Consider the following 12338-nt stretch of genomic DNA (forward strand, 5'->3'; position numbering starts at 1 on the left):
CCTCCTAGGCTGCCTGCCCGCTGGGCCTAGGATCCTCCTGTCTCCACTTCTGATGGCTGGAAACAGGAGCACAGACCACCCTGCCAGTGTTTTCACTTGGGTTCTGGGGCTGAACCAGATTCTTACCTTTACATGGTGCCATTTTAGACTGAGACTTGTTGGTGGAGTCCACTTGTTCGTTCCCGGCTGCCCGGACCATGAAGTAATCCCTCAGAAACTATATTATTTGCAGTACTGTTTGGCCAATAGCTTAAATCTATTGCTAGCTAGCTCTTACATCTAGGATTAATCCATTTCCATTATTTTATATTTTACCGTGAGGCTCCTGGCCTACCAGCAAGGTTTCAGCTGGCCGCTTGCATCTTTCCCCTCTGGTGAGTACATGGTGTCTCATGGCTCTGCCTTCTTTCTCCCAGCATTCAGTTTAGTTTTCACCGCCTAGCTCTACTCTGCCCTATCACGGGCCAACGTAGCTTCTTTATTCATTAACCAGTAAAAGCAACACATATACAGAAAGACTTTCCACACCAGAGACTGACTCTGTCTCAGATTCCAGAGATTTCAGTCCAAGGTCATGGGTAGCCAATCACCTTCCTAACTGTACTGAGACTGAGCAATCCAGTGGTGGTGTAGGAGGTCTTTCTGTATTTGTGTTGCTTTCATTGGTTAAATAAAAGAAACTGCCTTGGCCTTTTGATAGGGCAGATTTAGATAGGCAGAGTAGACAGACCAGAATGCTGGGAAGAAGGGCAGTGTGGCAGACGCCATGAATCTCTGGCTTGAGACAGACATAGGTTAGAATCTTGCCGGTAAACCACAGTCACGTGGTGATACACAGATTTAATAGAAATGGGTTAATCAAAATGTGAGAGTTAGCCAATATGAGGCTAGAGCTAATGGGCCAGGCGGTAATTTATTTATTTTTTATTTTTTTTTAATTTATAAAAGTTTATTAATTTATAAAAGTTTCCATTTCTGCCCCTCCTCCCAACACCCTCCCACTCCCCCCACTCCCTCTCCTCCTCCTTCTCCATCCCTAAGAGCAGTCAGGGTTTCCTGCCCTGTGGGAAGTTCAAGTTCCTCCCCCCTCCCTCCAGGTCCAGGAAGGTGAGCATCCAAACAGACTGGATCCCAAAAATCCAGTATATGCAGAAGAAACAAGTCCCAGTGTCATTGTCAATGGCTTCTCAGAAAGTCCCCGTGCCAACCACATTCAGAGAATCCGGCCACATTCAGAGAATCTGGTTGGATCACGTGCTCGTTCAGTCCCAGTCCAACTGGCCTTGGTGAACTCTCATTAATTTAATTAATACAATTTCTGTGTGGTTATTTCTGGGGTTAAGCTATTGGGTAGCGGGACGTGGCCCCGCCCCCTCATACAACACTGTAGGAGCCAAGGAAAAGAGGGGGGTGTGGCCCAAGAATAGCCTTCCAGTAGACATGCCAGAGGCCCAACTGCCTCCTTCCACTCTGAGCTTTTATTTTATCCTGACCCCCTCCCCCATCCTGCTTGTACATTGGGACTTTACTATCCAACCAGGGCCTGGAAAGGTAGTGAAGGTGCCTGCTGCCAAGCCTTGGAACCTGAGTTTGATCTCTGGACACATGGGAAAGACCTAACTCCAACAAGCTGACCTCTGAACTCTACACACAGGCTCACACAATAAAAGAAAATGTTAAAAAATCAGGCTGGGCCAGCAGTTGTGGCGCACACTTTTGATCTCAGTACTCAGGTGACAGAGGCAGGGAGAACATTGAGTTCTGTCAGCCGAGTGTACAGAGTGAGTTCCAGTCTAGCTAGGACTACACAGTGAGACCCTTGCTTTTTTTCCAAGACGGAGTTTCTCTCTGTAGCCCTGGCTGTCCTGGAACTCAGTTTATAAACCTGGCTAGCTTTGGACTCAGACATCCACCTGCCTCTGCCGCTGCCTCCTGAGGGCTACGATAAAAGATCTGAACCACCGCCACCCAGCAAGACCCTGTTTTATGAAAAGGAGTTCTGGGTCATCCTAAGCTTCCTGGTAAGCTTGAGGCTAGCCTGGGCTACATAAGACTGTCTTGAGAAGTTAAAAATGGGGCAGGCATGTAGCTCAGTTGGCAGCGTGCTTACCTGGTATGCACAGACGCTTGAGTTCAGTCCCCAGCTCAAAGTGGTTTGCCCTTGTCATCCCAGCACATGGGGAGCATCCTGAGGCCAGGGAGGGGGGCCTTTCTTCACAGTATGAGGTAGGAGTGTTTCTTAACGACTTGGGTGTCCCCCCACTTTTTGACTGATTTGTGGGTTCCTGCTGCAAAGAAGCCCGTGGAGCCTCTGAGCATCCAGGCTGCTGTAGCCAATGATCAGCCCTCCTCCCTGCAACCGCTTCCCCTGTGGCCTCAGCCTTAACAGCCTGATCGCGTCCGGACTGTTTCCAAAGGACAGATGTTTGCTGCTCTCAGGTCTCCCAGAGGAGTGCTTGCTGGTTGCTTAGTGCAGCCAATATAGTGACAACCCCAAATTCCCATCTTAATTGTCTTTACAAAGCTCAACTGACAAGCCCCATCAGTGTTTCTGTGACCTCGAGCTCTGTGGGGAGCCCTGCCTCGGGTTGACAGAGCAGCTGTCTGTGCAGCTAGAGGGGCACAGAGGTCGCAGGCATCTCCACTGTCCACACATGTAACGGGGGGGGGGGGGAGGCGACGCGATGAGTGGAGAGGCTAGGCAGATTTGGGTGGTCACTGAACACCCTGGGAGTCCCCACACGCAAGGAAGTTCTGAAGACACTGCAGGGCCAGCAAGCCTGCTCACCAAGTAAAGCTGATTGCTGCCATACCTACCCCAAGTTTCATCCCTGGAACCCACGTGCACGTGGAAGGAGAGAACCGACTCCTGCAAGCTGTCCTCAGATCTTCACACTTGGGCTGTCTCACACACACTGGACAGACATGCATACATAAATTAATGAAAAAGGGGGAATGGGGTGTGGCTCAGGGATGGAGTCCCTGCCTAGGATCCCCCAGTGAGGGGCTGGGGCGAGGCTCGGGTAGGCTTGCCTAGCATGTACACGGTCTTTTGTTTAATCCCAAGGACTGGAAAAATACATTGTATTTGAGTCAAACACGCAGTCTGTCTTGTTATAATTTACTAAAATACACAGCATCCTGGCCCAGCCATGTTGGTGCACACTTTCAATCCCAGGGAGAGGTAGAGGGTGGGTTTTAGAAGACATGTCTGTTCCCACAGGGGAGATTGCTCCCCTTTGGGCCTGGTCTCTCCAGGACTGGCTCCGAGAACTGCAACAATTGGCTTAGGCCACATAGCCTCTGCACAAAGTGGGGTGGCAATTGTTGGAAGCATGTTCTAGAGGCAGCATCTGGACCTAGACAGTGTGGGGCAGCTCTCCACCTACACAGTGGGAACTAGGTGTAGTCTCCATGCCTGTAAATCTTTGAAGGCTGAGACAGGAGGATGTTCAAGTCCATCCAGGGCTTACCTGGTAAAAACTGTCACAAAAAAAAGGTTGGAGAGCTGACTCCACGGTTAAGAAGGCTTGCTGCTCTAGCAGAGGACTGGAGTTCCCAGCACCCACATCGGATGACAAACAACTATCTGCTTCCAGGTTCCTCCATCAACCTCCCCTGATGATGGACTGTGACCCAAATAAACCCTCTCCTCCTTAGGTGTTGCCTTTGGTCATTGTGCTTATCATAACAATTGAAACTAAACTGGTAACAGTCCCCAAAGTGAGGACCAATGACCAGCATCACCAGAAATACAAGGTGACCCTGGAGGGCTCGCACCAGGAGAGGTCAATCTTCTCTCCCTCAAGGACTCCTCTGGCTGGTACCAGGAAGCTGGGGGTTCCTGGTGTGAGCGAAGAGAAAGAAGTGCCTCCCACTGGACGTAGTAGACACTAGAGTGGTGTGTGTGCCTCAGCACTGTCCTGGACTTATTTACCAACTTCAGGCTCTCTGCCTCGCTCCTCACTCTCCACCCTACCAGTTGTCACCCTTGGTCCCTTAAGGTCCTCACTGCTGTCCTGTGTACAGCCCTTTCACCCCAGGTCTGTGCTCAGGGTCCATGTGCAGGTAGGTGGCACATAGGTCCTGGTGAGTTTGTGGAACCCGCTGTTGTTGCATAACCAGGACGCACCTCTTCTGACTCCAGAAAAGATTTACCCTTGAGATCAGTCAGGGGTCAAAGCGGAACAGCCAAGGTCTCAAGACAAGGCCGGGAGGAGCAGGGTGGGAGGGGTGTGGAGGTTGGGCCTGAGTGGGATTGGGGCAGTTTGGGGTGGGTTTCCTGGGTTGGGGTGTTGCCCGGTTTGGGGGCAGATCTGTGCCAGTCTCCTTTCTCAGCACTTTCATGTTTCAGTCTGCAGTGGGGACCCCATGGGCCCGGGAGCTCCTTAAGGCACCTATTCAAAACTTCCAAGTGCCTGGGCAGGTTCTGACTCTAAACTTCAGGTGCTCTCAATCTAAAGGTTTGAAATTGGCATGCCCAGTTAACTGTCCTCCTTCGCGACTATTCTCCGTACCATTTCCTGTCTTTCCAGAGTGGGGGCCATGAGCCCCCAACTCCACCACCTGCAGTGATGTCCTAGGGCAAGATGCCATGTTGAACCCACAGATGTCAGTGCCTACACTTTCTGTGTTGGTCAGCAGAACCTGCTCAGAGTGCACCCCAACTTAATGCCATGGGCTGGGTCACATGCAGACCTCCAGAGATCCCACACACTTGAAAGGCCGAGGCCCAAAGCTGCTGCAGCCTGGGAAGTCTGTGTAATCCACACCTTCCAGCCACGTGGAAGTCCTGTGCTCTCTGCTGCAGGGGCCACTGGTAGGTACAAGCTGACTCTTGAAGTCATGTGTGATCTTCAGCCCTCAGCCAACAACAGAATGTAGGGCTAGTCCCGAGGGCACAAGCCTGTTTGCACACAAAGCCTGGCTGCAGGTGACCTAGAGGCGTGGTGGCTGGCCCCTGAGAGCAGTGGCCACCATTGCTCCACCTGCAACTGACCTATGGGCTGGGGGAGGACAGGACACTAATCCAGGCCGCGGGTGACTGTCATATGTGTGCACGCTGCAGCACATGTGTGAAGGTCAGAGGAAACTTGGAATGAGTTCCCTCCTACCATAGGGGCCAGGGGACCAAAATCATGTCCTCAGGCTTAGTTAGGTCCTTAGTTAGTTAGGTCCCATGAGGGACCTTGTTAAGTGCAGGGACACCAAGAGCAGAGCTGAGGAGCCAGATGGGCCAAGGAGTCTTCATTCACCCCTTGCAGCATCTTCGAATAAGCATAGCAGAATGGATGAATGACCCGGGTGGTTTTTAAAGAGTATGCACAGAGAGCAGGCAAGATAGCTCAGGGGTTTGCGCTTGCTGTGCATGCATGGGGACTGAGTCTGGATCCCCAGAACCCACGTAAAAGCCAGGAGCTGTGCACGGAGACAGTGGATTCTGGGAGTTCCTGGTGGGCCAGCCTTGTCATAGGCAACGAGTTTCAGATCCACCGAGAGACCAGTCTCACAAATTAAGGTGGAGGCTGTGGAGACGGCTTGGCAGTTGAGCATCGGTTGCTCTTGCTGAGAACCCACATGATAGCTCACAACCATCTGTGACTCCAGTTCAAAGGGACCCTCTTACGACCTTTGTGGAAACCAGGCACAGACAGTGCACAAACTTATATGCAGGTAGAACACACGCACACGTAAAATAACTAGTTTTGGTTTTTCAAGACAGGGTTTCTCTGCGTAGTCCCGGCTGATCTAGAATTCACTCTGTAGACCACACAGGCCTTTTGTGCTCCAAGATCTGCCTGCCTCTGTCTCCCAATTGCTGGTATTAAAGACGTGTGTCTCCACCACATGAACATAAAATATTTTTTTAAAAATTTAAAGGTAGAGAAGAACTTGAGTAAGGCACCCGCACCCGTCGTCCTCTGCCCCCCCCAGTGCAGCCACAGGCTCATGTACACACACCCCTACACACACACACCCCTACACACACACCCTACACACACACACCCTACACACATACACCTCTACACACACACACCTACACCATACACACCTACACACACACACCTACATACACACCTACACCATACAGACACACACCTACACACACACACACCTACACACACATGCCTACACATATACCTACACACACATGCCTACACACACACCTATACACACACCTACACTGTACAGACACACACCTACACACACACACACCTACACACACACGCCTACACATGCACACACCTACACACACATGCCTACACACACATACACACCTGCACACACATGCCTATACACACACATGCCCCCACACACACATGCCTACACACACAACTACACACACACCTACACCATACAGACACACACCTACAAACACGCGCCTACATACACACCTGCACACACATGCCTACACACACATACACCTACACACACACCATAAAGACACATTCACAAACCTCAAAGGTTTGAAGTTTATCAGCTCACGGTTCTGAGAGACCCCTTGACAAGATCAGTGTGTCCCGGGCTGGGTTCCTCTGAGGCTTTGAGGCAAAAACTGTCTCACCTCTGGTCTTCGGCGACCTTAGCCACCCTCAGCATCCCTTGATTTGTGGCCTCATCTCTCTTGTCTGCCTGTGTAGTCACACATTCTTGTGCTCTGTTACTGGCTTGTTTTGTTTTGTTTTTGTTTTGGTTTTGGTTTTTTGAGACAGGGTTTCTCTGTAGCTTTGTAGCCTGTCTTGGAATTAGCTCTTATAGGCCAGAATGGCCTCAAACTCAGAGAGATCCACCTGTCTCTGCCTCCTTAGTGCTGGGATTAAAGGCATGCACAATCACTGCCTGGCCCCTGTATTTTTTTTTTTTTAAGAACAGAGTTTTACATAGCCCAGGCTAGTTCTGAATTCACTATGTAGGCAAAGATAACCCTGAGCTCCTAATCCTCTTCCCTCCATCCCCCTAGTACCAGGGTGACAGGTGTGCAGCACTGGGGCCCACGGCTCCTCTTCTACAAGGGCATCGGCCACCACCCTTCTCCTGTGGACCTCAGCTCCACTAATGACGGTCACACCAATTGCATTTCCAAATAAGGTCATGTCCTGAGGGTTCAGAAGGGATGTAGTTTAAGAGGGGATCCAGTCAACCCTGAATGCCCCCTTCCCGCCTCAGCCACCTGTCACAGAAGTGTAGAGGAACAAATGGCAGTCCCTCGGCGTCCAGCCTCTCTGGAAGCCTGGGAGGAGCTGCTGGTCTCCGGCTGGCGACACAACATGGCCCGTACCTTGTCCCTGAACTCGTGGGACACATAGTAGTAGATGAAAGGGTCCACGCAGCTGTTGAGGGTGCTGAGCGCCAGGCTGGGCACATAGGCTCCGTAGAGATCGCCCCACGCCTCAGGACTTGGGTTTGAATAGTGCAGCACCAGCAGCACGTTGCTGGGTGTGAAAGAGGCCACTGCTGAGGCCAGTACCAGGGCCGTCAGTCTGAGTGCATGGCCGTAGCGCTGGCCACTGGCCGCCAGTGCACGCAGGGTGGCCCCATAGCACAGGCCCATAACCAGCAGTGGCAGAAAGCAGCCCAGGACGGCCAGGCAGGTGAAGGTCGGTCGCCAGTGGGAGGTCTGCTCAGCCAAGGGCAGTGCATCATGGCACAGCATGTGATCAGAGCCGGCCAGCCGGAAGGTCTGCCGCTGCAGAGTGAGAGGCAGGGCCAGGGTGGCTGCGGAGAGCCAGGCCACCAAGCAAAGCCCCGTGGTCAGGCGCCGACCACGCAGCACACGAGCTCGCAGAGGATGCACCAGGGCCAGGTACCGGTCCAGGCTGACTGCGGCCAGCAGCAACACTGAGCTGTACATATGGCCATAGAGGGCAGCTGTGGCCATCCGGCAGGCAGCCTCCCCAGAGGGCCAGTGCTGGCCACGCAGGTGGTAGACCAGGCGTGGTGGCAGCACCAGGGCCAGCAGCAGGTCCGCAACGGCGAGGTTCATGAGCAGGACAGTAGATGGCAGGCGGGGCACCCGTGTGGCCAGCACCCACAGAGCCAGTCCATTGGCCGGCAGCCCCACAGCCACCACCAGCCCATAGAGGGCAGGCACCAGCCTCGTGGGGACCCACCCCAGCAGCAGCTCTTGGGAGCTGGCAGGAAGCTCCAGAGTGTCACTGTCGTTGTCACAGAACTTGCCTGGGAAGCCTCGTGGGTGAAGCTGGCCTGGGGACTTCGACTCCTTGAGTCCAGCTGTGGGACTCAGAGTGCCTTCTGTGGGAGAGAGGGGATGTCAGTCAACCCGTGCCCTGCCCTGCCTTTGGGAATCTTGTGAGTCTCAGGCATCGTGGGCTGGTGAATGGAAGGATACAATCCAGTCCCAAAGGCTCAGGGCTTAGGAACCTAAGGCTGTAAGCCTGCCTAGCTGTAGCTCCATTTCTGATCCACCCCGTCAAGGGACAATCACTCACCATGGCCTCCCCCGGTACTTTCTCCATCATCATAGATGCTAGGGGTCTGGGTGCCCTGTGTCAGGCTGAGCCCCAGCACCAGTGGACACAGCAGCAGCCAGGACATGCTGCCAGGGTCAGACTCCTCTTCTCGGCTGCAGCCTGGGGCTTCCTGCCTTGTCAAAGCCACCCTTGGCTTCCGGAGCCGTGGCAGAGAACAGACTGTACTTCCAGGGAGATAACTCTAGAGCAATGCTCCCACCCCCGCATAAGCACTGGGGTCCGCTGGCTCACCCTGGAGCGCATGGGAGGTCCCTGTGTGCGCTTAAGAGATCTGGGTCTCCTGCCCAGGTCTCCGTCTCTCCAAGATGCCTCACAAAAAATGGGGCCAAGGATGGAAAAGAGGGTCCTGGGCTTCAGCCCATCCCCACTCCCACCACCCCACCCCTACAACACTGTTCACCCCATCCAGCCCAGGAAACATCTGTGGATCAAGTGGCCACTTCCTGCTGGCTAGTCACACAGCTCCTGTTTGGATGACAGTCCAGCCCTCCTCCAAGTCACCACCATGTGGGGTTCTTAACCCTTCTTGAAGCCAACCCCTACTTTCTGTCTGTGACTGGAAGGACAGTGGCTCATCCCAAGGTGTCCTGGCTCTGTCAGAGCAGGCAATAAGGGCTAGCAAGATGACACTATAGATGAAGGTGCTTGCCACAAAGCCTGATGACCTGAGTTCCCTCTGCAGGACCCACATGGTGGAGGGAGAGAATGGAATCCCATGTGCTGCACTTTGGCCTTGTGTGGCACTTCGGCATCTGTACACACACACACACACACACACACACACACACACACACACCAGGCTATGAATGGTGGTGCTAACCTTTAATCCCAGCACTTCAGGAAGCCAAGGCAGCTGGATCTCTGTGAATTTAAGGATAGTTTGGTCTATGTAGTGAGTTCAAGGACAGACAGGGCTATATGGTGAGACCGTTTTTCAAATAAACAAATAAATAAATATAATAAATAAATATATATATAGTAATTGTACGCATTAACAACAAAAAACATCCTAAAGGTTACATCAACAATTGTTGCTTCCCAGAGTACCCCAAGTCTTCTTGGGGGGCACCCTGCCATATAGATGCCTCCTTTACCCCAGATCCTTGCCTGACCTGGAGTAAAGTGAGGTGCAGAAATAAGGCCTCCATGTGATTCTGGGGTCAAGCTGAGGGGATCTGTCCCCTTCCATAGATGTGACACTGAATACCAGCTGTAAGGCAGGGTCTGGAGACCCTTTGAGGTACTGGTCACTTGTCCTCAAAGTTCCAGGTATGACTAGTGTGGGAGGTAGCCAAGTCTCTGTAGAGGGTCCCTGCATTGCCTTGGTGTCCTAGACACTCTGGGGAGTTGTCACAGGCAATAGTCTGTGGAGACCAGCTGCTCACATGAGGTGGTGGGCATGCCTGTCACTCCAGCACTTGCAGGCTGAGGCAGGAGGATTGCAATTTCCAGGGCAGCATGAAGTATGTGGTGAGAAACAGTCCACAAAGAATGGTGGGGAGAGGGTTCCTTCGAAGATGATGCTGTGCAAGCATAGGACCTGAGTTCAAATCCCCAGTGCCCATGTGTGACTCCTGAGCATGGCAGAGCACATCTGTAATGCCCAGCCAGTGAGTGGACACTGGTGTTGTAAAAGGAGTGGCGGGCTGCGTTCCCAGCGCCTGACTAGTTTACACCAGAAATAATTACACGGAAACTGTATTCACTTAAACCCTGTCTGACCCATTATCTCCAGCCCCTTACTGGCTAACTCTCACATATTGATTCATCCCATTTCTAGTAATCTGTATCACCACTTGACTGTGGCTTACCGGCACGAGTCTAACCAGCGTCCATCTCAGAGAGGAGAGCCATGGCGTCTGCCTGACTCTGCTTTCTTTCTCCCTGCATTCTGTTTGGTCTACTCCGCCTACCTAAGCTTATGCCCTATCAAAAAGCCAATGCAGTTTCTTTATTTGACCAATGAAAACAACACATAGACAGATGACCCACCTACACCATTTCCCCCTTTTCTGTTTAAACAAAAAGGAATGGCTTTAACTTTAATATAGTAAAATTACATATAACAAAACAGTTATCAAGCAAGAATTACAATTAGAATATTTAGATCTATTTTATCTTTTATCATCAATAAATCAAGATTTATCATATCTATATCATATCCCCTTTTAAATGTAAAAGAACATTTATAAACAATATCTGGGAATATGGACATAGTTATTTCTCTCCAAACTTCTTCCTGCTGTATGGGGCGTTGTTAATTAGGTCTTTCATGGAACATCTTGTGTTCCAGGTTCTTCTCAGTCAGCAGTTGAGTGAAGTAATTTTTTGAGAGTGTTCACAGCAACCTTCCAGGAGGGCGTGATCTATCATACCATATTGGAATAGAAGCAGTCCACAAGGTCTCATCCTCTGTGAAAACAAAAGAAGAACCTCTTTTCTAAAGCATCATATCCTTAGACCCAAATTCTGAAGTCATAATACCCTTATGATATCCATTCTGGTTTAGCTTGGCAGTCCATATAATGAAATGTCTCTCTGTATTTAGCTCCTTCACAGTCAAAAAATTTAGAGAAAACACAATAATACACAGAATCCAGGCTCTCTGTGAATTTTCCATTTTTACGTGGCTTATTTTTCTTTATTTCTTTTAATCTATTACTATCTGTACTCTGTCTCTTTAAAGACTTTACCCTTCTTTTAAGGCATTAACTTTATTCTCTATATTCTTTTTCTCCTCTCTCCCAAGCCTACGTATGTCTAACACTATGACCCATTTAGAGGTCTTTTATGTCTGAATCTGTCCTATTGTGAATCTGTAATTCTTTACTGTCCAGGAGCACTTCTTAAAATGCTAAGCATTTCTTAAAAACTTAAGTTGTGCCATATAGAGGTAATATGGTACCGACTGTTTACTGCCCATTCTAAATCTTAACTGCGCTGTTATTATGATAATTATGATAGTTCCTGCCTGAGATCAGCACAGTTCAGCATGGCAGAGCCACCCTTGCCTCAGCCATTTGGTGCCCCTGAGCCACACACAGTTCCAGGCACACAGCAGCGAGTCCACATTGCCATCAAGCAAGCCATAGCACTTTACTCACAAAACCACATTCAAATGCTCTGTCTCCCACAGGAGCCAGAGGTCGCACTGGCGGCATAGCCCAGAAAGCCGTCATTTTAAAACTGCCACTTTTTTCCTGTTGCTGAGTCAGGAAAATTTCTTTGTGGCATCCCACCAGAAAATAGCAAAAAGCTGTGTTAAACTCTCTCTCTCTTTTTTAAGCCCTCTCAGGTTTTTAAGTGGATTTGGTTACCACGTTGGGCGCCACTCTGTTGTAAAAGGAGCAGCGGGCTGCATGCCTGGTGCCTGGCTAGTTTACACCAGAAATAATTACATGGAAACTGTATTCATTTAAACACTGCCTAGCCCATTATCTCCAGCCCCTTACTGACTAACTCTCACATATTAGTTTAACCCATTTCTAATAACCGGTATCGCCACATGACTGTGGCTTACTGGCATGAGTCTAACCAGTGTCCATCTCAGAGAGGAGAGCCATGGCACCTGCTTGACTCTGCTTTCTTTCTCCCAGCATTCTGTTTGGTCTACTCCACCTCCCTAAGCTTCTGCCTTATCAAAAAGTCAAGGTAGTTTCTTTATTTGACCAATGAAAGCAACATAGAAAGAAGACCCTCCTACACCACACTGGAGGAGTCTGGAGGTTCACTGCTCACATCTGTAATGCCCAGCCAGTGAGTGGACACTGTAGTCTGGAGGTTCACTACCCACATCTGTGATGCCCAGCCAGTGAGTGGACACTGTAGTCTGGAGGTTCACTACCC

The 12338-nt window shown here is 50.7% G+C and overlaps 1 protein-coding gene across 1 annotated transcript; it reads right to left on the reverse strand.

Moving 5' to 3' along the window:
* Positions 1 to 6461: 6461 nt before the first annotated feature.
* On the reverse strand, positions 6462 to 8870 carry F2rl3 (F2R like thrombin or trypsin receptor 3). Its single transcript, XM_087900877.1, has 2 exons — positions 8451 to 8870; positions 6462 to 8253 (listed from the first exon to the last, which is right to left on the reverse strand). Exons 1-2 carry the CDS (start codon positions 8554 to 8556, stop codon positions 7175 to 7177), a joined length of 1185 nt encoding a protein of 394 aa, XP_087757003.1. The 5' UTR covers positions 8557 to 8870; the 3' UTR covers positions 6462 to 7174.
* Positions 8871 to 12338: the final 3468 nt, after the last annotated feature.

The sequence above is a fragment of the Myodes glareolus genome, chromosome 23, assembly GCF_982192425.1.
Source record: "Myodes glareolus chromosome 23, mMyoGla1.1, whole genome shotgun sequence".
Classification (NCBI taxonomy): Eukaryota; Metazoa; Chordata; class Mammalia; order Rodentia; family Cricetidae; genus Myodes; species Myodes glareolus.